Source organism: Taeniopygia guttata, chromosome 2, assembly GCF_048771995.1.
Source record: "Taeniopygia guttata chromosome 2, bTaeGut7.mat, whole genome shotgun sequence".
In the NCBI taxonomy this organism is placed as follows: Eukaryota; Metazoa; Chordata; class Aves; order Passeriformes; family Estrildidae; genus Taeniopygia; species Taeniopygia guttata.
In genome coordinates, this window is record NC_133026.1 from 65,418,771 (window position 1) to 65,445,838 (window position 27,068).

Genomic DNA, 27,068 nt, shown 5'->3' on the forward strand with positions numbered 1-27,068 from the left:
CCTCACCTGAAGGTGTGTGACTGGGGGATAGATGCAGGGGTCGTGCACAAATGTACCCCCCCCGTCCCCCCCAGCACTGGGGGCCATGACCTCGGCAAATTTGAGCCGGGTTCGGAAGTCTAACCCGACAGCCGCGGGGCTCTGCCGCTCGCTCCCGCGGGCGGCCGGGATGGCGGGAGGGTGATGGGAAGATCCCGTCTCTGCCCCACCGGGATTCTCTTGAGCGTGGCCCGGAGCTGCCCCCACCTCGTAAAGTCTCTGGAGGGAGGCAAAGATGCTGCATAACCTACTTTTTTGGATGTAAACGAAATCGGCGTTGCTTGGCCGGTTTCCCCTTGCCATATGCTCTGCAGTAGCTGGTTTAAAGTGCAAAGTTGGTGTTGGTGCCGTTGTATTGATAGGCACATTTGAACTTATTGAACAGTTACACATTTTGTGTTACCTTTTTATTTTCCAAAGAAACATGCGATGGGTTCTGAAGTCTGGAGCTTTTTGTTTGGTTCGTTTGGTTTTCATGAATTTGCTTTTATTAGTTTTCTGGTTTTTTGGGTGTTTTTTTGTTGTTGTTTTAAGTTTTTTTTCTTTTTTTTTTTTTTCTTGGTTTGAGTTTTTTTTTTTGGAGTGGGAGATTATGGGAAGAAAGGAGGGAGATTGATTTTTGGTGTGAAAAACAAGAAAGAAAAACGCCCTCCACAACAGCACAGAGACCGAGCCGTTGAACTCCGAGCGCGGCTATCGCACTTTAAACGACGCCACGTGTTCGCAATGATTTTTCTCATTCACTTCATTCCTCTCTGGTCCAAAATTAACTGAATTTTACCCCCAGCTGAGCCCAATAAAGCCCACCCGGCATCAGCACACGCCGGCTGTGGCACCCCTCGGCCAAGAGCAAACTCCAGGGAAGCTCCGCTCTCCTGCTCTGCACCCCGGGGCTCGGCGGGGGTCAGTCGGATCCGGTACGTGGAGCCCACCCTAAGTGCCGCGCAGCCGCGACTTTTTAGGGCGGAGGTGACCCGGGATGCTTTTCCTCTTTTCTTTTTCCCGCCACTGCTGGGGTAGAGAGGTAGGGGTAGGGCTTGCTGCGGGAAGGAAAGTGCTCGGAGCTGTGGGAAAGGCTGGCAGGGTCGCCCTGCGCCGTAAGCATGGGTGTGTCGAGCAGTAGCTGCGACAGCAGCTGCTGCAGCACTAACTGCAGTTGCAGCAGCTGCAGCAGCCGTCGCGCCACAATCAGGGAGGTTGCGAAGCGGATCTGCGGCATGATCTCCGAGCGCGGCGTGCCCCTCGGCGGGAACCGGCCGGCAGCCGCGGCGAGGCAGACACCGCCTGCGCCCACCGCGCCGCGCCCGCCGCGCCCCGCGCCCTTCCCGCCCTCCTCCATAGCCCCGGGCGTTTGGACGGGTGGTTTTCTACTTCAGGTAACAATAGTGAAGGAAAACCAGCGAAGCCAGTTGGAATTTTGAGTTTGGAAGTAGGGAGGGGATGAATAGGTCCTCTTCAGTTTTGGGGCGGGAAAAGTTGTTTGCGTTTGTTTTGGCTGGTTGGGTTTTCTCTTTTTGGGGGGACGGGGAAAGAAGATTTTTTTTTTTCCCCCTGTATTTTTCTCTTATTTTCAAAGGAACGAAGAAATGACGAACTAAGTAGAGATGTGTTTGGCAATATGGCAGACAGAGGAGAAGACTACGTAAGGATCTTTGAAATGCGTTCTTATCTTTATTTTACAAATTGCCATATATATATTTAAAAGTATATTTCTTAAGTGGATATGGCATGATGCAGAATTTTTAGTAATTTTCTTTAATGTGCGAAGTGTAGTAATCCTCTTAATCTTTTCTTTAGTAAGTGAGAAGAAATTATTGTAATAGTTGTTGGACTTACAAACTGGCTATACTAAATTGCTTATTTCCTTACTTGGTGTCTTTTATAATTATTCTGTTTCAAGGGTTCTGTCTCTTTTGGACATTAAGACTGATGTTTCACTTCAGATGTAGTAATAAAATGAAAGTAGAGAAATAAACAATATAGAACAAACAGAAACTTGCAACTTTTAAAATAGAATTACAAGTATTTTATCATAATTAGTGCGCCTACAATTTTAATGCCTGCTTATTTTATTCACTAATTGTTTCCTTCCCTTCCCTCTGCAGCTCGAATCATTGCTCATTGATGCCTTTAAAGGGAACGGGTTTAAAAAAATAGATGAACTGTTTAAAGAGATGAAAGTAAAGCTTCCCCAGAGATACAGTGAGACTCTCTTTAACCAGCTGGACAAAGCACTGAGAAAGGCGAGTATCATAAATAATCTCAACTCCTAACAGCCAACTCAGAGGGTAGCAGGCTAATGATGCACAGCACTCTGTGTTTCTGCAGGAGCTGGACAAGAATGAATTCAAGAATGTTTCATTGCTGCTGAAATGTATTCAGCTCTACCTTAAAAGTGATCTTGGAAAACAGAAGAGCTTGCTTATGGAGCAAGGACTGGTAGTGAAGATGAGTATAATACTGTATACAATTTACTAATGTGATTTAAGGTTGTTTGCATCAGAAGCATCTCCAAGGAAGTGAAAACTAGAGGATGGCTTGGTGGCCTCACAGAAACAAAATATTTTTTTAATATTTGCATCAACTGAGTGGGGGAAGAAATGCTTAGTCTCTTACTGCTTTTGGTGTAGCAGCCAATTTTATGGCTTCACTTACTACCTGATTTCAAGGGTTGGGTTGTTTGGGATTTTTTTAAAGCAGATAGCGGAAGGAGAGGATGGATTTCTATAAGTCCCATTACTGAAATGATACAGACTTTCTAAATCCATTTTAAATGCTCCTGCAAAATATAGTTTTAGTAATAGAATTAATGAGTAATTTGTGCATTTATATTTTTAAAATCTGAGATATTCTTTATGAAGATCCCTCTCTAGTTATATAGTAAACCAAATGCATTTAATCTGCAATTGTGTTTTATCTTCTACCACTATATTGATTTCAGCTGGTAATAGTTGTAGTAGCAGAAAGGAAATTGTGCTGAAGACAAGAAACACCTGGGTCTAACACAGGTGTAACTGGCAGGGAACAGCTAACACATGCTCTCTGTTAGCAGAGAGCTGACTGAGAGTCCTCAGTCCAAAATGTTGTATTCCTGCCTTGTAGTTATGCTTTTCAGGGTTACTGTTGCTCAAAATTCCTGTATGGAAACGAATTAATAATTTTTTTCCAGTCTGAGCTCTGTATTTTCAGTGAAACTTAGATTTCTAGTTCACCATTTTTGTGTGATCTTATGCAATGTTTAAAACCATGAAGTAATAGAATATTTACCTTGAAAAAGCTTGAAAAAATTATACAGTATTTTGCTGTGAGTTGATGTCTTCTAGAAATGTCTGTAGTAGTTCTGGTGCTACTAACAGCGTGTATTGCGTCTGAGCACCATGAGTGGGTGCCTTGGACAAGAAAGGAGGATAAAAGGAAGGGCTAGAGAGGGAAGGGGAAATGGCACTTTTCACGTCCTCCTAGCAAAATTTGAATTCCTTAAAGCCATGTAGTTTTTGACACAGTATATGACTCTGAAGTTTAAAAGGTAAGAACTCTGTAAGCTTTTCCTGCAGACATATATAATTTAAGATTATTAATTCCCCTTCTCAGTTTTTAACTCTTTTTTTTTTTTTTTTAACTTTTACCTGGTATCTTGGTTTGAAAGAGCAAGAGCGTTTGTGACTATCATCGACCCAAATGAGAATAAATTTTTGGTCTTGATGCTTGAAGACTTCTTTGATTCTGCATTGGTATGTTTGTGCATTTAAGGGGACAGAAGGGTTGCCTTTATGGGATAAGATAGCTATTATTCACAAAGAATTTCCTGTTAGAAAATAAATACGTTCATGGTGCCCTCAGGCTGTGCCTAGGATGCAGCCTAGTGGTGTAGGTGGGCAGTATCTAGGAGTGTGCTCCAGGCTGACGTCTGGCTGACACACTTGGGAGAAGCATTTTCTCATTTTCTAGCTTGAAGAATTTGTTTCTGTAGAAAAATTTGCAAGAAATACTGATGCATTTTGTAAATAAAAGCTTGTGAGCTGAAGCTGTCTTTAAAACTCACAAGTTACTAACACCAAACTGTACTTCATGTGCAAGCATGTCTGCTAAGGTGGTCCTGGCGATTTGTTCCTACTCTGTTTGAAACAGATTATTTAATTCTAAAGAATGATCTGGCTTGCTTACAACTCTCATTTAGGTTTGAACTTTAAATATTCATGAATTTAAGGGTGTTAGTGGCCTAGTGATATAACATTTGTAATAGCAAGAATGCTTTTTAGCTTTTTGGCCTCCAAGCTGTTGCTCCCAGTCTTGTTGTCTGTAGCTTACTGGAACTGTGTCACTTTGTGCATCAGAATTCATATCAATACCTATGGTTCTTTTCGGGAATCCTGCTAAAATCAAGCTTCCTTCTTTATGTACTAACCACTTTGAAGTTATAAAATACCCATTTATTTTCCCAAAAATTGGAATTTATTTTGAATTATGTCTTCCTGCTACGTTTCTTCCACATGCTTTCACTGTGGAGGAGAAAGTGTTTTGTGTTATGGAGTTGTTTGTAATTTTCCTCAAGGGACTTCAACACCCTGAAATCCCTGGGGGAATTGGATGCTTGTCTACCTTTACCCTCCCTGCATATTGTATGATCAGGGTGACCATATGTGACATACCTGGATCAGGTGGCTTTTTCTGATGTGGGTACGCTAGTGTTTTATGTTATTCTGATGTGGGTACATACTGTTTTATGTAATTTAGCATTTGAAAGTTGTGGGGTGAGGAAGGTGTGCATAAACGGCTTGGCACTTTGTGTACTGCTGTTCTTGGATGGTGGTGTGCTACTGAAAGCTTCTTTTACTCTTTCCATCAGGTGATTTGCAAATGCAGTTATGAAGGTACGTATTTTTTTTTTTTCCTTCCATTCCTCAATGTCATGAATATTAATCTTGGGAGCATATTTTTTCATTCTCCTTGAACTCTGTCCCCTTTCTCTTCAGCTTTCTACTTCTTCCTCTCTGTAATATTTTTTTTTAATTCTCCAACTGATTTCTCTTCAGTTAATTCTCATTAACATTTGTATTAGAGCACAAACCCTTTCTCTCTTTCTTTTTGTGTTTATGTACATGCTGAAAAATCTATCTCTGTTATCTTGTTTAAATGGTCAGCATCAAGCATTTCAGTTGATTAGTGTAAGTGGATTCTGAAAGGGGTTCAATCTAAACAGTCTGTTCTTGCACATCTGTTTGTTCTGGCATCAGATGTCATTCCCTTGCTGAAGGCAACCATCTCAACAGTATAGCCTTCTGGACTCAGCAGAGAGATGTCTGTCTCTCATTCATTTCAGCAGCAAAATTTTGTTCTGTAGCTTCAGCTGGTTTTACATTAGGGTGGGGGGGGGAGCAGGTGCTTTCAGAAAATATCTATGTGACCAGACATCCAGGCTCACAATCCATGTAAAAATGAAGCATTGCGCTGTAGGTCAGTTAATGTGTACTTATTTGTCCTTTTACCTTAATCTAGTGGGAGCAGAGTGGCACAAGCATCTTCTGGTTAATGCTTTATTGGTTTGCTCTGTTGACTTTGACAAAACCTGTATATTCAGATTTTATCTAGTGGCTAGTAATTAGCTTCCCCTTTTTGTGCCTCTTTAAATAGTTACCCAGGTCAGAAGTTAGTGTATCTGGAGCATTTTTTTTTCAGATGGAAGTTACCAGTTCCCCTTTCTATCTAGGCTTAGATGGTGGGAAGCTTTGTCTTAAAATTAATTTACACCTGGGATATTTTTATTCCTTCAACACGACAAACTGTTGTTGCTTCAACTATTTTTATATGGACACCACCCATTTCTAGCTGTACTTTTCAAATTATTTTTCTAGGGAAGAAAGAGGTAGTGAATTCATTTTTGCCTGAACTAGGGTGCCTAGTGACAGAATCAAATCTTTGCTCTGCTCTGCATCTGGAGGTAAGATTCTTACTAGGAGGAGGAAATTGGCAATATTTGTGTGAAAGTTTCTGTAATTAGATAACAAGATGTGAAATTATGTTATCGATTTATTTCCTTCATTTTCTACCCCTTTTGTGGGGGCGGAAAGGCCTTGAGGACCCTCAACACTATACTTGCAGCTGTCCCATGGGAACTGAAAAGGATGTTCCCTCTCTCTGAGGATATATGCTTGCTCACGTAAGTGATTTTTCCCTCCAGTTTCTGTACCTAAATACCCTCTTCTCTGCATTAGGAGTTAGTTATTTCCCTTTTAACTTGTGGCATTATGTTGTTTCAGACAAGACCTAGTAGCAACTGTGCTGGAGGTTGGTGGTAAGTTCTCCAGCTTTACCTCATCTGTTTATTTATTATAGATGAATTATAATTTAAATTATATTTCCTTGTCATGGGTTGATTTTTTTAAAGGAGGCAAGTCAAATGTGTGTTAACAAAATATAAAAAAAGTTAAATGCAGCAATGCATTAGCTCATTCTGGTTGGTATTAGTAATGGATATTGACTAATCAGGCAGGCTGAACTGATTTATGTAGAAAAGTAATTAGATCGGCTTTATATATGTGTTTACAGAATATGCTGGCTGTTAGTCTTAAAAAAATTAAATTTGAATTGCTTTGCCATGATGTGGACAAAATTTAACTGACAAGGTTAATGGCCTCTTGAGTGAATTTTTTTTTTGTTTTCTTCTACTAATAGCACTTTGTAGAGTATTGGCATGGTATATGGAATGTGGCCTGATCCTAGTGGGTTAGTGATGAATCTCTGCTCCCATCCCTTTCCTGTGCCCCAAGCACATCTCCCAGTGCAGTCGCGTGTGTTGTGGTTTGCAGTGCTCTGTACCTTGATCTTGCTGAGCTGGGGGGGCTGAGGATGCCTGAGCCAACACTTGGCTGTTACTCTGCTCTGTTCTCCTAGGGGAAACCAAGGCTAGAGGATGGATGTGACTGTGTAATGTAAAATGGCAGGAGTAGCAATGCTATAACCCGTGGTTATGCCAGAGGGACAATATTTATCCTGTGCTTATGATTACCCTGCAGATTATGACCTTCAGGTTGGCCTTTTAGAAGCAGTTTGTAGGTTTTTGCCAAGAAGGTGGAGGGATGACCTTGTTCACCTCTTGTTTGACGATAACTATCTTGCTGAAGCTTTCAAAGAGATCAAGGATCAAGAATTTGACACGGTGAGGGTCCTTATTTTGAAAGCAACATACTTGACAAGTCTGTATAGGGGCTAGATATGGTTGAGTTAAGCCAGGGTGTCCTTGCAAGCAGTTCCTACAAAACTGATTTTATAAATACACATATTTATTTGTGGATGGCATATTTTACCATTTTTTAATTAATATGGTAAATATTAAATGACACATTGCTAAAAGAGCACCTATTTTTAAGTTATTTTACCTATAAAAAAGTAAAAAAAATATATAAACAATGCATAAATAAGTTAATTTGTGGGGTTTTTATTTGAGTTCTTACTGGTTTTAAGTTGGGTCTAACCTTTTGTAGTAGATTGAGGGTTTCTTCCCAGTGGTCTTTGGCATTCCACTGACCACTTTAAAGCTTTTAACTGGACAGTAGATGTTGCATAGCAAATAGTTATTCTACACAATAGAATAAATATTTGCAAAGGAAAAGTAGCCTGATTTTTTTAAAAAAATGTGTCATTTGTCTTGAAGGACTGCAGAAAATTTCTTAATCTATTAAATGGAAGGCTTGGAGATAAAAAAAAAAGGTAAGCTGAGAACCAACAGAATAAATTGGTGGCATAATTACTGCAGAGGGGAATAAATAGAATTGTAAAATGGGTTGACTTATATTAAAAAAAATATTTTACATCACATGTGACGAATTAAGTTGTTTTTAAGAAGTAAATTTTTTGCATTTTTATGGTGATTCTTTTGAAAGTAAGCTCAATGAAGATATTGCTCCGCAGCTAAAATACTGTAGTCTCTAGCTTATCCAAGCTTAATTTACTTTTAGAAATTTTTAACTTATTCTTTGAACAGTAAGATTGGTTACTAATCTTATTAAAAATAAAATAATTGCGGTCAGACTTTAATGTTGAATAAATCATGTGAAGTTTGCTTCTCTTCCAGAGTCTACACATTTCCTTGCATATCTGCTTTTGCTGGCGGGAAGGAGGTAATAGCCCTTAAAGCTCTGACACCTTCCCTACAGTGTTATAGCTGTTGAAATGTTGCTTTCTGTGGTAAATGTTTGAGGTTTTTTTCCCCCTGCCTCTTTTTCATTGAAGAGCTCAATTTCTTGGAGTGTAGAGTGTAACCTTTTTCTAGCTGGGAAATTTGCTTGTTTGTCACTTAGCTCCCAAATTAATGCTGCTGACTTTGCTGTTGTATGAGCCAAGTGACAGAGGCAAAGCTTCTCTTCATGGTGATGACAGAGGAGAGTTCTAAAAAGAAACAGGAGGACAGGACAGCACAGAGTCCTCTGGCAGAGCTGTTTCCAGACTGCCAGAAAACAAGATTAGCCTGATGCCCCTGGAGAAGGGTTGCATATCCTGCAGTTTGCTTCACTGGTCTTCAACTGAATGAACAGTGGCACCATTCCTGACAGTCATATTGAATCAAACCCATGTAGATGGAAATTAGTTCCACTGCTTCTGCTTATTTCAAGTGCTCAGAAACAGCTTCCGCAGCTTCTTTCCTGGCACAATCATGCGAGCATTTGTGTATTTCTGCTCCCATGGCTGAAGTAGAGCCACGTCTGCAATGGGTGTGCTTGGGTGAGCAGAGGGCTGGCACCCCCCAGTGTCATCTGAACTCTTGTTTCTGGAAGGTGTATGGATGTTTATGTAGGGTAGCACTTTCCAGTTTTCTCTCATTAAAGAAAATTGTGACTGATATAGCAGTTGTGGGCCTTTTTGGGGAGCAACAGTGCCACTCCTTTTCACCAGGTAATGAAGCCATTGGACAAGAACCTGGAGGAGTTTTGGATTGACTTCAACACTGGCAGCCAGAGTGTGACTTTCTATGTGGATTGTGATACGGTAACAGCAAAGCCCAGGTGGCTTTGGGTTAGCCTAAGCCAGTGGGCACTCCCTCAACCCTTCTGACATGATGGCTTTTTTTTCAAAGGGAAAACTTTGGGTCTCTGTGAGGCTGTCAAAAGAAAATGTCAAGAGCTACAGTGTAACGGGTGAGATTTTCCCAACAAGATTATCTTATTTGACTGGGGATCCATGAGGCACATGGTGTAAACCTAAAATCTCACCATCACCAAGGTGTTCCTGCCTATTCTCCTCCCTCTCTGCCTTGTTCTTGGTCATCTTGCACTGGCTCTGCTTGTTGGACTTGTGTGGGGCCATTCTGCACAATACCCCCCTGCCCCTACCCAAGCAGGACAGCTTGAGGTGTCAGTTTATAGGTGCCCTGGGGAACAGAATAACCAAGACTCACTGGGGAAAAAAAATGAGCAAACGGAGTAACTGGAAATGAACAGGCAAGATGTAAAAGGCTGTTTTAAAAATCCCAAACAATTGCTCGGACGTTTTTGGGTTAACAGAAGAAGGTTTTGATCTAAAACAAATGTAATTGATTGATTGTTTTGTTTTGGTTTTTTTACACAGAGAAGGATAGACAAAAGATTGTTAAAATTTCTTTGAAGAGATCTGCTCCTCTTTACAATAGAGCAGCATTAAAATTCAAACTGGTTTTCAGTGCTGAGTTTGAAATACTTGGTGCACTTAGAAAAGTCCTGGGAGATGAAAAACTGATGGTAAGCTCTAATATGTGGGATTTTTTATTAACTATATTTTACACTGGACAAAACCATTCAGATTTGTGTGATTAGTGTTTTGTGGTTTCTTTATTTCCTCTGTCTCTCTTCATTATATATTTTTCCCACTGTGGATTTATGACACTCCACAAAGAGATGTTCTAAGCTTTGGCCTGAAAGAGAAATTAGATGTTTTAGAAAAGAAGTTTAAGGTACTCAAATTTATGGTTTAAAAGCTGAAAGGTTAAAATGATTTATTAATTAATTCCTTGTTATAACTTTTCCTGAGTTTCTGAAATAGAAAATAAAGCCTGTGGCATAACTTTAAATATGAGGATGCTCTCACATATGGCTCCAAGTGTTACATTGCACAGGGTGACCAAATTGTTACCCAAAAACCTGGAGTTGTGCTGAAAAATACATATTGTAGACTGACTGTAGATAGGAGTTCAGGACAAAGAATAGAGTACTTGTAAAATCTCAGGATTTTTTATTAGCTAATGCAAAAGACCATAAACTCTGTATGATTTTTTCTTTTTTCCCCAAATGCTAATATAGTTTGTTTTTTTTTGTAATTCATCCACAGTCTGTGGTGTTTGAAGAAAAGCTTACATGACAGTAAATAACCATAATATAGTGGCTGTCATTTGCCATTAAAGGAGCTAAGACCTTTCCAAATGATAACTCAGTTAGTATCCACTGATTTGTTGCTGGCAATTAGCAACTGTTAGTTTTGTATTAAGTAGCCGACTTTACTAGATAAAGGCTACTCTTTTCAAGACCACTTTCACATGCGATTAATTCATATCAGCAGATAGTCAAGTCTGAAGATGAGATTGTCCATTCTGGGAAGGAAACCATGCAGAGTGAAACAGGTGATTTTTTTTTTTTAATTGTGTTCTTTCATTAAATTTAAATATCTGTTTTCCAGTTATAATTTTCACTTGTAGTCCACAGCTTACAGTTAACCTCACTTAAAACAAAAAAAAAAAAAAAAAAAGAAAAAGAAAAAAAAACCTCACAACAGAAAAAACAAGCAATGCCCAAGCTCAGTCTTCTACTCTTCCTGCCTTGTGAGCTTGGTAAATCTGCTTGTGGCAGATGCTGAGTCCCTCTAGCCCAGGGAGTGAGGACTGGGCACCATGGCCATGTATGTGCTGCTGGGGTGGCAGGGGAATGCTCAAGGAGACAGGATCTGTGTGCTGGCAGGTGGCCTGGCAAGGCACATTTCAGCTGCTGGCTGACCTCTGATGTGCAGAACTGTGCCTCCATCTGCAGGTGTGGTGGGATGCAGCCTCCTGTCCTCCCCTCTGCCTTGCCTGGTTTCTGGTTTGGCCATGCCATGTGGGTGCCTTTGGCCTCCTGAAAGCACAGGTTCTCTGATGAGCCAGTGCTTGCATCTTGGCACTTAACAAGCTCTTCTCTGTGCAGTGGGGTGCATATGCTGGGGCAGCCTCTACTAAAGCTTCCTTCAGGGAGGCAACTTCTTGATTTTTCTGAACAAGGTGATGTGCTGGTGAATGATGTGCTCCAGCCCTTGTCCCCAAGTGCAGTGGATGATGCCTTGGAGGTGCCTGGAGCTGTTTGGAAGAACAGCTGCGGGAGCAGAGGTGCTCACCTGCAATCCCTATTTGTGGGTAAAGGTGAGCAGCAGCCCAGCTCCTCTGCAGGAGGTGACCTGCTGCTGTAAATACCTTTTGCTGCAGGGCTGTCTCTGTGTGTGCCCCAGCTACAAAAGTAGTTGTCTGCCTTAAGGCAGGACAGGCTCTTGGCCGCACCTGGAATAGCATTTATTTCCATATTCTCACCACCTTACAGCCAGTGCTCTGTGTTTCTTCGAACTGGGCACAGTAAGTTTTCCATCATCAAACATTGGTGCTTCCTGTGCTGCCAGTGAACATCTCCTGCAAGGCATCTTTTTCCAGGATCATTTGGCAGAATTTTACTATGTTCTAAATGCAGTAGTTGTTGAGGTAACTTGGAGCCTGAAGTACAGATGTGTCATTTCGGTGTCTGATCCAAAGGAAGGTCTAAGTCCAGCACTTGTCAAGAAAAGGAGAGAGTAACTCCTTTCCTTCTCATGCTCTGAAATTCTCCTGTAAGTCCCCACAAACTGTAGGTCACAGCCTTAAGGAAAAGCTGCTTATAGCAAAAAAGCAGGAGGTGTGTGAGGTCAAAATTTGTTTTAAACAGGAAATGCTTTCTCAGCTCAACTTTGGTATAGAAGTTTTTGGAAGCTGTTTTTTTTTCCTGTATGGTGGTCTTTTAACTTTGAAGGCTGGGATTTGTCCTTGTTCCAAAACTGGCTGTATTTCAGGTTTTAGCTTGATTACTTTTTGTGTGGATCCTTTCTTGGTGTAATTTACTTGGCAAATATTTCCACATCTTCTAAGGCTGTGAAATCACAGCTCTTCCTACTGCTGTCACCCACTGTCTTTAAAACAAATTAAGTTTAAGAGCTCTTAGGATAGCTAGCATCCTTTCTGTGACAGCATTAAAAATAAGTTTTTACTTTCCTCTAAGTTCCTGTGCATTTCAGAATTCTCCAGGTGAATACTTGAAAGAGCCCCTTCCAACCCTAAATGTCTGGGGCAGTAGCTTTTTCAGTAGTCCTTCCCATTTTCCTCCAGTTACAGCCTAAAATAAGCTAGAATGGAAGTCCCAGCTTCTGGAGATGCAGGTGAGCTAGGGGTTCCTTTGTCAGTGCCCATTTTGGAGCACACAGAGGTGCAAGGTGGACATTGCTACTTGAAGCAGTCAGGGAATACAAAGGGCAGAAGGTAGTTAATCTGCATTGAAACAAATTTTGCAGTGCCTGATAGAGATTCAGTGGAGGAAAATAGAGATAGTGGAAGATCCCCCTGCTTTAGTCAGACACAGAGGCTTGCTCCAGGTCTTCCAGAGTTTGAGTCAATGTAGCAATATAAGCAGCAAGGTGATAAACTTGTGTGTGTTCATCCAGTATTGATGAACCTATATGTTGTTTATTTTAGCATTGCAATTCTTCACCGGGTACTTTAAAGATACTTGGGTTTGTTCTGTTAAATGCGAGCTTGGGACGTGCCTATAAGGTTGCACTGCTGCAATTTATGCATGCATCTGTGGGAATGGAAAGGAGGGGTAGTGAGTGTGTTCAATTACTGCAACGACGTTCTCACCCATGTTGCTGTTCTGCAGAAACACCTGTGCCCTCTAACTCACAGAGGAGGAAACATCCTTCAGACTCTGGAAACGCGGAGACTCAAAAAGACAACTTAACCTCTCCGCACAGACAGCAGTTAACAGGGATTGAAGGCGTAAGTGGTGCATGATGGAACAATCCTTGTGCCCCTCTTCACTTCCTCCAGTCTTATTTTTTTACAGTGTGACTAAAACCTTCTTTCGAAGAAAACTGGTTTGTATCTCTTCAGCTCAAATACTTATCTCCGGAGCTGCAATTTTGGCAAAATTGCTTTTAAAAAAAAAAAACTACTTACTCTTGTAAGGGGACAGTGGGATGCTTTTAGTGAGAAACCCATAGTATCACTTACAGCTAAAAAGGCTTTTACATGTGGACAGTGATGAATCTGTCATGCAGCTCTTGCCACAGGCGGCCACTAAAAAATCTGTTTGTAGAAACCCCCACTTTTTTATTGATCATATGCATGTTTTGTTCATGGTTTCATGTCTTCCAGGAGAAAATGCCTGACTTTGGTGTTGCCATGGTTACAGTGAGCCAGCAGACTGATCCGCAAGGTGCTAACCAAGGTCAGGCATGGCTCCCTTCAGTACCTTGAGTCTGACCCAGTTGTCATGCTGAAGGCTCTTCTTTTGTGGGTCTTACAGCAAAAACAGATAAAGTTTCAGGGTAAAACTATAGTTTCCTTACTTTCTTCAGGAAAAAAGTCCAAAACTCCATCTTCAGGGATGAAAGCTAAGCCTAGGTGAGTGTCTTGCAGACAGAAAGTTGCAAAGTGTGTTTTTTGTGTTTTTTTTCTGTGTGTATGTTTGATTTTTTTTTTCTTCTGGGATTTTAATGTATGTAATTTGGAGGTTTTTCCATCAATTACTAAATTCTGTTTTGCCACCTGGACATCAGGGCTGTTTGCCTGGAGTTAGAGTACTTTGGAGTTGCTGAACAATTTAGTTACTAGATTGGCAGCTGCTTTAGTGTGACCTTTTTCTTAACCATGGATTTAGTCCAAATGTAAGGTGAGCCCACAGCTGATTTACAGGCAGTTAAACTTCAGCTGTGAAACCTGAGCTTGCCAAATGTGTGGTTGTTCCTAATGGGCACCATGACTTTGTGATAGATTATGTGAATTTGAATTCACCTTGGCTTTAATTCACCTTTTTTTCCCAGACCTTTGCAGGACAGGATTTCTTGTAGTTAAGGAGCTGGACTTCTGTAGAGCTATTGATTACCTTTCTCTGCTGTGCATTAAACCATTGTCTTGGTGCTAATTGGTCCAAGTTTGGCTTCCCCCCCGCCCCCCCCCCCCCTTAGTATTTCACAAAGGTATTGGTCTTTAGATGAACAGCTCCCTCACGTGTCCTCTTGTTCCCAGTGAGAAGCCCCCCGAAGAAGAAGAACCTATGGATGGGCAGATACCGAAGGTATGTGTGCCTTGGGGTTTCCCCTGACTGAATAGATACAGGGTAGGGAAGAGACATTCTGGTGGAGCTGCAAAAGAAAGCTGGGATGGGTTGACCTACTCGTGCCTTTAAGCAGTGTCCTGAGCCCACAGAGTGTCACACCTGACATGCTGTGCTGCTTAGCTGCAGAGGCAACAGCTGCCAGCCTCATCCTAGAGGGGCCCAGCCAAGTGATTCAAGCTCATTGGAGTTTGTTCAGCACACAGACAGCCCCAAAGCAATGTGCTGTGCTGGTGTCCAGGAGTGCAGTGGTGTGTGGGATGTACTTGCGTGTCACAAGACTTGCACACCTTCCTGAAGGGGGAATATTTGCTTCCTGAATGGAAGCAAGCTTTGGCAATCTACCTATGTGTTTATTCAGTTTGTATTTGGCCTCTAATGACTCTCCCATGTATGAATTTGCAACTTGGGTAAATTACCAAGTAACTGAGAGTCACTTGTAGTTGCACTTGGCAAGTTCTATTGATGTGTCCATGTATTAAAACAAGTAAGTCAATGCACTGTGTGAGAAAAATTAAATTCCCAAAGCAATGTTTTTGAGTTTAGATACTTATATAAGAAATCACATTTTAGACTTGTTCTTTGGTTTATGTTTCCAGGTGCTAATTTCAGATTTTTTTTTAATATTTTTGATGCTAGTTGTTTTGTAGCACTTGCCCACTCTGCAGTGAATTCAGAGATTTTGAGCTACTTTCTCTCACCCTCTTGACCCCTCAGTTTCAGCTCTATGAATCCCTTACTTTGTGGTAGGAAAGTACCACAGACAACAGTTAGACCTAGAAAAATTGCTGTAGATGGAGGAGGGAAGTTTCCTGGCACGCCTTTTCTCTGCTTTTTCAAGGCTCTAGAATCAGAACATGACTTTAGGTATTGTTGTTTTAGATCCTGCAATTCTCTCGTTTACCAAAGGACACTACCAGCAAAAAGAAAAACGAGAAGAGGGCTGAAGGCAGGTATGACACACAAGCTCTGTGTCCATGCAAGAACTGGTGCACCAAGTCATTTAGACCTTTTCTAGCACTTAGGGAGGAAGGGCGTCCCCATGGAGGGGGGGGGCGGGGGGCTGACTGTATCTAGAATGGGCAGGAAAAAAAAGTATGAGGCTATGAAGGGTCATAACTTGTCTCTGTAGGGCCCTTTGGGTGCCCAAAGTGATAAAGCTCTCAGAAACATAACCCTAGCTAATCCTCTTTCTCAATTTCTCCCCTTGCACCCCCACATCTGTTTGCACTTAAAGCTAAGGGCACTGTAGGAAGAAACACTTGAAGGTTTAGGGGCTGTATGCAGCCCATGGCACTAAAAGTCTGCCTTGTTGGGCCTTCCTCCTACACTCTGCCAGGTGTTGTGTTTAATGCCTGCTGCTGGGCAGGAGGGCAAATGAACTGTGTGTGAGGATCTCTGCTCCTGTTCTGGGGCTTCCATGGGAGTCCTGCTTCATCCCAGTGTCTCTTAGCTCAGAAAACCTCCCAAAACCCCAAGTGCCTAGATGATTTTTTGACTGACTGTAGGTAAGAATAGGAAAACTTGATGCAGGGTTAATGAAGTTTTTTGTTTTGTGTATTTTAAGACAATTTGATACAGCAAATACCTGTTTTAAAACAGGAGCAGCAGTGTAGAAGTTAGAGGTGAGGAACTTAACTTGGTCATTCTGCTCCCTCTAGTGTTTCACATGGAAATGAAGGTTTCCTTCCTTCAGGAAGCTTTGGCGAGGATCTCAGCTCTTTAGTCTTCTCATTCTTTTACTAGTAAAAAGAAGATGTACTGTATATTGACGAGTTGTTGTAGTATTGTTTTAGAAATAGTTACGATTTGGAGAGAGCTACAAAACTACAGTTAAGTTTAAATGTTGGAGGACATGAAAATAAGATCTAGGTGTACACAGAGAAGAGATTAGAGAACAAATATAAAATATTAGAATTTTCAAAAAGTAATTAAAAGGAATTTTTGAAATGCTTCTGATGTTTTATTTCCACTCATTACTTCTTCCTACCGTGTACTACTATGGGCGATGGGAGAACAAAATACCCTCTACATAAACAGGGATAGGTTAATTTCTATGTTTAGAATATTCCTTAAAACAGTTACTATTTAAAAAAAGCAGGAATCAAGACAGCAAAAAGACTAAGTAGAAAAGAAGAAAGCATTTTTTAGAAGCTTAGAAAACAGTATTTTTAGGCATATAAGGTATTTGAGGAGAGGGGGCTTAGAAAAAAAACCGTTATCACCTCCCTAGTCTTAATGGAATTCTATGGGGTGATTCTTCACTGCTGTACATCACTGCCATATTTATGTTGATTTGCAGGAAGGACCTCTATGATTTTGAAAGCTCAAACTCCTCAAGTCACAAAAAGGTAAACTCGAGGCAGAAGCTCAGCGCCTAATGGGGTAGTAGCTTGAAGTAGGGGACATAATTTACTGCAGAAATGCTGTAAGGATGGACACGATGTTGTAGCAAGACAGACAAATGAGAACTTGTTTTTTTTTTATTCTTTGTGTTGTGGAAATGGATTTTTTTTAGTGGCAAGAATGCTCGACGCTGTGTGAATTTTGTGGTGGGTAATGCATGATAACGCCAACAGGCATTTGAGCTGTTGCTTCAGTGAGGCCAAGGGATGTCTCTGATTGAAGGCCAACTTCTGTGCTTTCCTGAATATCAAAAGCAGATTGCTGAGCATCCACGTTGTCCTCCTAGGCTAAATAGAAGAGACTGAAATCCCCTTCAAGCTGTGCTTTGCAAACTGGGAATCCCTGGTTAAAATGCATTCCTCACAAAACTTTTGTTGGAAATTCTGCTTAACTTGCATTTGTAGACTCTCTCAAAAAAAAAAAAAAAAAAAAAAAAGGGAATAAAAATTAATCACTTTGCTTGAAACTTTGCCCAGAGTGGGCTTTCCTAGCAAGTTTGAACTTGCTCCTGACAGCTTCAATCTAGGTGGCTGTGCTGGACAAACCTCTTTGCTTTCAGCTTTTTTCCTGATGTGGGGACTGTTACTGACGCCTGCTAACTGTGATGCAATGGGTGCTGAATGGAACACCCCAAATTTCTCTTTATTATAAACTGGACATGGCCTGATCCTTGCTGCTGCCACTGGGTGTCAGCATAAATCCCTGCTCCATGGCACCCTGCCCTTGTCCCAGAGCTGTCCAGGGGCCATGCACCTTGCTTACAGTGCTGGTGCTGCTCTTGATTGATGGTAGTGCTTAAAGTGATCATTATTCATAAGGCAAAGAAAAAAGAAAAGAACTCTGTTTAATGTTCAACTGTTTATCTGTTATAATTTGTGACACTGTTTCATTCAACAAATCCAATTCCATTAAAAAATGAAATTTCTGGGCAGGAATGGTAATCAATTTCCCTTCTGAATTGTGATCTATTTTCAATATATAGAGTATTTTATGGGGTAACTGGTCTCTAAGACAACTCTCTGCTTTCAGGTTTCTAAAGCCAAAGGAAAGATTCTTGCCCAGAAAGATTCTTCAAAAAGTCAGAGGTACAGTATTATACACTCAGTGTTTATGAACCTTTTGCTATGTGAATATGGGCTCATAGCTTCGGTTAAGATCTTTTAAGTTAGGATCCAAAAGGCTGTGTGATTTTTCTAATACAGTAGTTCCTTGCTTAGCTACCATACTATCTGTGGATGTTATTGATATCAATATTTAAATTAGTACCTGAGAATATAAAGATTACTGGAGAAAATAGTGACTCCTGTCGACTTTGACAGTAAGATTTTAACTCTTAAACATCATCCTTTCCTGACGATATGCAGAAATGACTGAATTAATTTTTGAAAAATGCTTAAACTCCCTGCATTGCTTTGGCTGCCTTCCAGTCACAACAAGCTTCCAGGGACTTGCCACCTCTATGTATGCAGATTAGTTTTTATTTTAAAAAGTGCTGATTTCTAGATATCCTTGAATTGCTACTTTCAAAATCCAGGCAAAGAAAAATTTGGCTACTGCATGCTCTTTAACAGTTTGGTTCTTCTGCTGAACTCTTAAGGGGCCCCTTGCCACCTCTATTTGTCTGTGCCCATTCCACCATGCTGTGGTGTGTTATTGCTGTGTTTGCTACTCTAATTTTGGGTCTTTGTGTTACTTGGCAGGACTTATGAAACAAGAAGCAAGAGCAAGGCATTAAACAGTCTTGAGAGAAAGCAGGTAGGTTGTCTATGCTTTTGCATCCCTAGATCCTTTGATTGTTGCCTATTTGAATGCTGTGTATTTCTACCTGTACAAATTTGTCAAACCCATAAAGAAACTGAAGTTTAAGGCCTACCCAGTGCAGAGGTGGAGCAATGTGATTCTGGTGGCCTCCAAATACTCTTGTCATTTTGAAAGCAGTGATCAGGATGCACCATCACTGCCAGACCAGCTAGTGAATTGTCTGTGTTACCTGTTCTTCCTCCCTGATGTGCCACTGGATGCAGCTCAAACACACTGAAGCTTTCCTCCTTGTAAGAGTGCTCTTATTTTAGGCAGAGAGGGAGAGACAAGGAAGAAGGATACTGTAAAAACCCCATGCTGGCAAAAGGCAAGCATCTGCCTCTTGATGTTTTTATACATCTGTTTCAACAGCTGTCTGTGGCTGTTTTGGCAGATTTCACAGCTTTACATGTTGTAATGTGGGGAGGATGAAATGGGATAACTTGGTAGCAGCTGAAATGGAGTGGCTGAGGGGCTTCTGAGTGAAAAGGATTTAATTGTGTCTTTAGTCCAGTTACAGGAAACATCTTTTCTCTGAAAGCAATAATGAATATACAAGCCCTGGTCAGAGTGAGACAAGCTGGATTCCTAACTCTCAGATACAGGCAACGCCAAAATCTGACTATACCCGAAAAAAACCCAGGGTGAGAAGTAAATTAAAAGGTAAGCTTAGTCCCCTACTGACACTTAGCTATGCCGGGTGAACTGAGCTGCAGAAAAGTAAATGCTGATGATGGTTTGAAAAAGGAGAATTTGGCCAAATCCCGGCTTTCCTGAGTGGGAGAGAGCAGGCTTGAAGCCAGCAGCAAGGGGGTACCCTGTGGAGGAGATGCATTGCACACCCTTGTACTTGAACTGGACTCTTGTCTCCTTCCCAATTTGGGGTTCAAATGTTCAGGTGGACGTTTGGCACCTAAACAAACTGTGTGGGTGCAGCCCTCTCTGTGATGGTGCTGAAGAGCCCATGGATCTTGAGCTGATGGCTCTGTTGGTGCTCTTGACCACATTAGGAGGAACATCTCTCTGAAGTGACTACACCTTCTTCCTGCAAATTTCCCCTCCTCACCTCCCTAGAAACATCACTGACTTGGCAAGTAAACCTTGAAAATCCTCACAATTTGCAGACGAGGGCATTCTCCTCCCCTGTTTATGCAGTAATAAGCCAGTCATCCTCCGAGTGTCAGATGTGATTATCTCTGATAGTATTCTCTGCTTGGGCCTGACCAGCAGCAGACCTCCCCTGCAGCCATGCTCCAGGGCTGTGTGCTGCTCTGACCACCAAATGGAAATCAAATTGAATGAGGTGGAATGTTTCTCTCCTACTCATGGAGAAATGATGCTTGTTCAGGTAGCTGTTGGATTCTGTATGGATTTAAAAGCAAAAGAAAGGTTGAGCTTCAAATTATTCTTTATACGGGGTTTCCAGGGCAGTTTGTTCTCACTCCAGTGTCAACACACTGTCTTGCTTGGGACTTGGGGACTGTCAGACAAGATGCTGAGCCTGTTTTTTTTTTTTTTTTTTTACTTTTATGGCTGCTCTGGATGCAGTGATTTGTGTATGTTTGCATCTGTCTTTGTTAGAGAAAGGTGTTTTTTTGACGTTTAATGGAAGTGTTGTGGAGTTTTATATTGTAAATGGCTAGAAGACCAAAACTGAAAAGGTTTGCATTGTGATTAACCCAGTTAACTGGGTAAAGTACATGCTTAACATTGCCAGTAACCAGGGAAACTTTTCTTCTTGCAGTGCTTCCACTGTCTTCTTCAAGCAGTGACAGCGACTATGAGCCAGAGAAGGTAAGGTGTGATGCTTTAGTGCCTCAGATTTAAAAAACATCATGGATGTAAAATGTGTGCCAATAAGTGAGATTTAAATAAACTGGTGTTATTTTCATTCTCAAATGTTCTGATAGATTTGTCTGCTAAGTGCTGTTGTGACTCTCTTGGTCTAATGGAGGAGAATTTAGGAAAACATGGTAAACCTCATAGAAATTGATAAATGCTGCATATCAAATATATATATGTGTGTGTATATATATATATATGTTTATATACATATTTGAAATACAGAAAGTCTGGGAAAAAAAAATATCTCCAGAACTAGTAGTCACACTAAAAGCTTTTATTTTCCCCCAGAAAACTTTTCTTTTTTAACTACAATGGTTATATTCTGCTTATAAGAAACAATATCAGATGTATATCTCTAATGCCTAAAGGGAGAACTTTTGCATATGTTGAACTATAGGGCACAGGTCTCCTTGGTGCTAGATAGAGCCATCAGTATGTTAGGCATATTTTATGTATATATCTACTCTTAGTGTATTTAAAAAACAGATCAATCATCCAAAGCTCTCCCTCCAAAACAAAGCCCCAACCCCTACTTCTGTAGTAATGTTTAAATAAGGCTTAGACTTTGTTTTGTTTTAGAAGAGAAAATCAAGGGAAAGAGCTCAAAAGAAGACGCAAAGGAAAGAAAGCGCATCTAGCTCCAAGAGAGATGATTTACCCATTCTGAATCTTTCTGGTATTTTTATTTTGATCTTCTTCAGTGCATTAGAAGAGTTTTGGTATGTGTGGGTCTGTACTTTTTGGATGGATGAACTTTTTGGTGGTGGGTTTTTCTTTTTGATTTTGCCACTTTTTCTTCACATTTTTTCCATAAATATTTGCCTTGTGCTATTTCTTTTTGATGGCTATGAGGGGTAGATACCGTCTGTAGAGATAGTCTCTTGTACAAGGAGAAGATAAGCTGGTGCTCTTGAGAGGTGAAAAAATGAACTTAACTGACAGCCACCAAGAAAACAGCCTTTGGGCTGAATCTGAGCCACCACCTCTTCCCTGTGTGACAAGATAAAGGAGAGGGTAGAGGGCTTGGATTTTATTTTCTGTGTCATTAAATTGAGATAAAGGATTCAAACTCTATTGCCTGTGTCATTTATTCATCTCTCACACAGATGAAGTGCTCTCAGATGATGCTGCAGGGAGTCCAGTGCTTCTTGATATGCCTGCCAGGAACCCTTCCACTGATGTGGAGAAAGCCACACAGGTGCAGAATGCAGTGCTTAGCCTCCTCCCAGTCTGCTGTCAGGCTACCTCTGCCTGAAACCAGTGATTTGTGTCCCTTTGTTTTCTGTAAAAAGACAAGCCTCTGGCAGCTTGTCTGTAGGGTGGGTACTTTCTTATTTTGTTTCCTTTCTCTCCTTAGAAGATTCTTGGTGCATCAGGCAAATTATCAAGAGAGGAAGAAAATAGCAAGGAGAAGGACTCAGGTTTGTTACTCTTGATAACACAGAAGAGTTGGCTAAACGCAGAAAGAGGTGGTGCCAGAGGTGTTATTTTCTTTCCAATACAACTTAACAGTGACTTTTTAGCGATTACTGGGTTTTTTTTGCTAAATTCTATTTCTGTGTTTTGTATATCATGACAGACTGTGGTAAGATGCTTTTACATACATTCCTGAATTCATTGCTATCTCTTAAAACCTGTCCTTGACTATAGGGGGACTTTTGTAGATTTACAAGCTAATGACCCAATAGACACACAAAAGATAATTTTTAGTGTTTTGAGAGTGAACTGCAACTTCAGTTTAAACAAAACAAGCATCCCTTTGAGCTGTTGATTTTCTTTATACCTAAGAACATGGTTGTAAACCATTGCTATAAGCATTTGTTAAATGGGGACTTGGATAATCCTTATTACTGCTGTAGCTTTTTAATAGGTAAGTGGCATGTCAGGATCTTTTTTTAAAGTGAAACTGAGCTTTCACAAACTAACTCAAAAGTGCAGCACACTCTCTTTGTGGTTGGAAACAACTGAACTTCAAGCAAGTCAAGCAGCAATGAGGTTGTTTTCATCCTTATAATTTTCAGTGTTGATGTAGTTCTGAGAGTCCGAGTTACGGTTGTGACTATGAAGTGAGTCACTGAAATTTTGCAAAAGCATCCCTTTTCTCATGAGCTGTCTCTGTTTGTGTTCCCGGTATGTCTTTTACCTGTCCAGCATTTTCTGAATACACCTTCACTGCAATAACACATATGTTTAATTTTGGGGGACGGTAGATGCTGAGGGCTTCATTTCTATCACTGTTCACTGTACAGCCTTACAATTGGAGAGGAGTTGTTGCCATGCAAAGGCACAAGCAGGGTTATGCTCAGGAATTTCAGGTGTGGTCTCTGACTGCATTTGGACTCTCTGTGAACTCTAAATCTACTCCAGGATGCTTCTCTTGGTGTTACTGTCTGCCTTGTTCTGGGCCCCACCACCTTTCATTCTGCCCTACGGAGACTCCAAGGAGATGATTTGTCAAACAGACAACTTGCTGAGTTCCAGAAAAGTTCACAGTGAGACAAAAGAATGGGGGTCTAGTTTGTTTCTTTGGTTTTTAGCAGATTTTCCCTAAAGTAGAGGCTGCAGCTTTGATTTGGATTGTTTGGATTGATTCAATATCCTTTTCAAAAATTTTCTTCATAATCAGTTTGAGAACTTGGTTTGGAAAAGGGAATAGGAAGAAGCTGGACACCTGAGGTTTTTGATGGCCAGAGTAAAAGGCCAGGAAAGGAAGTCTCTCCATGTTTAAGATGGAGACATGGAAGCTTTCCAAATACCTGTACAACACTAGTCAGGCTAGTTCCCTGCTTTTGCAAGGGCAGATGCTTTCAGGTGAAGACTTTCTGTGTGATGCCAGACCATAAAATGAGGCTGCCTCTATTTCTGAAACACTGGTAATTCCAGTAGTGGTTTCTCCTTGAGCAGGCACTGTCATGTACCTCATGCAAAAGGACAGATTTCTTTTGAAAAATCTTCTATTCTCTTTCTAGATATACTGAGTGGCACTGTCACAAAAAAGCCTAAACTTTCTAGTTTGGAGGAAAATCACTTGCCCTCTGAGATTAACCATACACCAAAGAAAATCTCTGAGTCAGTAGAAGATGAGTTGGAGATGGAGAAAGGTAAAATCCTGTTGGTAATTAAGGTGAAGTGCTTAAATGCTTTCAGCTTTTCTTTTCTTGTGGTAGAAATCATAGTCACATGGAATCTTGAAGAGATATATTTGTAGAGAGGCCAACTTCTCCAAAATCCAAAAGTGAAAATTAGCAGGAGGTATTGCTGCACTGCCAATGGCAGTGGATACTGTGTATGTAGAGGTGTGAATAAGGAAATTTGGGTTCCACTTGGTCAGCTGCTTCATAACATCCACAAGATCTACTCTGAGTATGATTTTCCAGAGTTATTAAAAAAACAGCAAACACAGGGGCTGGAAAAAAAGTATGCAGGTAATGGGTGAAGTAACTGCAAAATACTGCTAACTCTGAGGACAAGAGGATCAGGCTTTCCCTGCAATGCCTAAGTAGAAAACAGAAGCAGTGGTGGCCTGACTATTTTCTAGTTTTATTCTGTGTGTTTGCCTCAGTATCTGTAAATAGCTCTTTGTGTTGCTCTATTGTGCCTATCCTTCCCTTCTGCTTTCTAAAAAGTATTTCTCTGGGGATTTTTGAGCTCCTTTCCCTCCTGCTTGTGAGCTCTAGAAGAACAAGCCCCAAATTCCAGCTCTCTAATGGAAGTTGTTGCTCTCATGAATGACAATCCCTTAGTAGCAGGAAGATTTATATTCCAGAATGTCTTCCAGCATGATGCGAACTGAGCATGTGCTTCCTCCTAGGTCAGGAAATGGTCAATAGTGTAGATGATGCGTTTTTTTCCAAGATTTTCCATGAAGATTCGAGTGATTCAGAAGTGATTTTTGCCCTTGAAAGATTTATTGACCAACTGAAGAAGTATTTCTGGGTAATGTGAGCTTTTTCAGCACGTGTGGCAATTGATCATGTTATGTGAAATTACCTTTGTATCTCAGGGAGAGTTGGTGCAAATATCCCATCTTTAGTTGGTGTTCGAGAGAGACATTGCTTTGGCAACAGTGTCTGTTAGTCTGGAGCTCTTAGAAGTATTCTACAGAACTTATATATTCTGAGAAGTGCTACAGGGAAGGCATAAAGAAAATTTTGGTTTTTTCTAACACAACACTGCCCTGAAGTCACATGGGTTACATTGAGGCTTTTTGGTGTAGCTACTGTGACTGAATTAAATCAGATTGTATCTGTAGCACTGATGTGTGTCATCTTACTGCAGATTAAATTTGATTTAAAATGGTTTCTGCTAAGATGAATGACAAGTTCCCGCAGAGGAATATGTTTTCCAGGGGAATGTTTTGCAAGCTAGACTTCTAGGTTTTGACTTGGGCCATTGCCTATCCCTAACTGTGCCTCCCATGGCTAGTCCCGGTACAAAAGGATTGAGATCAGCGCACAGGATGTCCTGAGATCTTCAGAGAAGAGCCTGTCTGCCCAGCTGTATCAGATACATAAGTGCAGGTAAGTGGTCTGGTGCTGGCTGAAAACAGCTTCAATTTTCTGTCAATTTTGGTTGATAGTGAAAACCAACCTGAGGGCTGGATGTTGTACTTATGGTTTGTACCACAAAATAACTTGTATGTCTTTTTTTTTTTTTTTTTTTCCCTTGATGCAAGAAGAGTTTCAGAAGTATAACTCCTGGAATTGACCCTAATTTTCTTGTAGGTGGAGAGGAGGGGTTACTTCATGTAAAGCAAGCTTGAGTTACAGACAGTTGATGGAGCAGTGCTTGGACTGTCTTCTGGTTGTCATCAATTTAGTAGTTTCTATTTCTAAATCTTTTAAGAAAAAACCAGGCTGTGACTTAATGAAGTGGAGGAGAAGAAAAGGGATCTCTCAGATCCTGAATTTCTTAGATAGGAGCTAGATAAAAAAATAAATTCTAATATTTATGAATTTGGTATAAGTGAGATACTTACATCCTGTATTGTACTTGTAAGTGTATCAGGCTTCTGTATCCATTGCATATTCACTTTTTAGGATTTAGATCAAATGGGGTATGAAATAATAACCTTTAAAGTAAAAAAAATCCCTGCTATCGATGGGACCTCTATGAGCAGAATTTGCTGTCATTAAGGTACACGGAGAAGTTTGAGTTCCAAAATAAAAAAAATGGGATGTTTTGTGGTGGAAGATAAGAGTAGATGGCAGTGAGATGCTTGCTTGCCTGGTAAGTAACTTGGATCTAACCAGGATCACAGGATAGTGGATTCAGGGCTGTGCTGAAGTTTTCCTACCTCAACGCAGCTGGGAATGGTGGCAAACTCAAGTCAATAAGGATGTTGCAACCACAACCCTTCATAAGGTTTAGAAATTGCTAGCATCCTGTACATCAAACCTAAGGCAGGAAAATCCATAGAGGCTGTTTGTATCAGGATAGAATCATAGAATGTTTCGGGTTGGAAGGGGCCTTAAAGAGGTCTTTAGCACAGAAAATCTCTGCTGAGCTCCCTGGAGCCTGGGAGAGCATTCAGTACAAGTATTGTGCTGGGAATTTGTTTATATGCTCTATCCCAGTCCTCTGACTGCTGTTTGGGACAGGCTATTGAGCCCTATTTATCTGCAGTGGGACTTTGGTGCAGCTATTCACATGCTCTGTGACATACCTGAGAACAAATCTGCCCCATGTAGTTCAGCAGTGAAATTTTCTTCTGCCTCAGGGTAGGTTTGGTGCTAAAGGGGCTGTCCACCTTGTGTGACTGCACATTGAAGTGGCAAAATTGTTTCTTATCTCCATCACTAGGCTGGATAAATTTGAGACCTTGCGGAAGACTGTTGTTGAAGAGCTTGCCAACCTTGAGAGGGAAACTCAAATGCTGGCAGCCATGGAGAAGGACGCACTGGTGCGTACAGCTTCTTGTGTGCCAGCCCGAAAAGGTGCCACTTCTCAGGTAACAGAGGGCTTCTTTGTGCTCTTTTTAGGATTTCTGGAATGTGCAGCTGCTGAAACTGAATACATTCTTCAGCCAGCAAAAGGAAAGGTATGTCTCTTCCAGCTGTCCTGTGTCCTCACAAGTCCTCTGATGGTCATTAGGCTGATGGTACCCTTGCTGATAATGGGAAAGGATTCTAAACCTAGTGTGGCATCTTCACTTGGTGTCACTGATTGAGCTTTTGCAGCCTTGTGAGGGTTTTCACTTGGAGTTAGAGTGTAATGGGGGAACTTTGTATGGGAAGTTGTGCAGGAGAGGAACCTTGCTCAGGAGAGCTGTACCAGGATCTGGAACAACGTGCAATGCATGACTGTGTCTAGGAGTCAGAGGAGGTGGAAGGAGGTGATAAGTTTCTGTATAAAAGACACTGCTGGCTGGCATAAATGCTGAGTAAAAACCTGCCATTCTCAGGTTTATTTTTGGTGGAAAATATATTTGTTCAAACTTCACCAGTAAGTGCTTAATGAAAAATCAGCTAAGATCATTTTTCTTTCAGAACGGAATCTGTTGACTCAGCCCTGGGTGAAACAGCAAAGGGTTTTGCCAGCGCTGTCCAGAATACAATGGTATGTGTGGTACAAAAGCAGCTCCCTATGGATGGGGGACTGAGCTCTGGCCTGACTGATTGGTGTCAGAAGTGA

At 41.1% G+C, this 27,068-nt stretch overlaps 1 protein-coding gene across 1 annotated transcript; it reads left to right on the forward strand.

The window, feature by feature from the left end:
* Window positions 1-1,256: 1,256 nt before the first annotated feature.
* On the forward strand, window positions 1,257-27,068 carry SYCP2L (synaptonemal complex protein 2 like). Its single transcript, XM_072924267.1, has 34 exons — window positions 1,257-1,415; window positions 1,616-1,681; window positions 2,145-2,282; window positions 2,368-2,491; window positions 3,631-3,770; window positions 4,886-4,910; window positions 5,892-5,977; window positions 6,108-6,196; window positions 6,297-6,331; window positions 7,053-7,195; window positions 7,691-7,746; window positions 8,111-8,156; window positions 8,929-9,021; window positions 9,110-9,170; window positions 9,601-9,749; window positions 10,564-10,624; window positions 12,927-13,045; window positions 13,575-13,672; window positions 14,297-14,345; window positions 15,267-15,337; window positions 16,687-16,735; window positions 17,820-17,875; window positions 18,491-18,545; window positions 19,100-19,253; window positions 20,335-20,384; window positions 21,018-21,111; window positions 21,542-21,633; window positions 21,793-21,856; window positions 23,405-23,536; window positions 24,247-24,371; window positions 24,861-24,955; window positions 26,238-26,337; window positions 26,417-26,475; window positions 26,924-27,068. Exons 1-34 carry the CDS (start codon window positions 1,257-1,259, stop codon window positions 27,066-27,068), a joined length of 3,078 nt encoding a protein of 1,025 aa, XP_072780368.1.

Excerpts from the sequence above, each read along its gene's own strand:
- SYCP2L (XM_072924267.1), top strand. The coding sequence starts at position 1,257 with ATGATCTCCGAGCGCGGCGTGCCCCTCGGCGGGAACCGGCCGGCAGCC. Across the intron at positions 16,736-17,819 it reads ACTCCTCAAGTCACAAAAAG|GTTTCTAAAGCCAAAGGAAA; the intron begins GTAAACTCGAGG and ends CTCTGCTTTCAG. Across the intron at positions 26,338-26,416 it reads CCATGGAGAAGGACGCACTG|GATTTCTGGAATGTGCAGCT; the intron begins GTGCGTACAGCT and ends TGCTCTTTTTAG.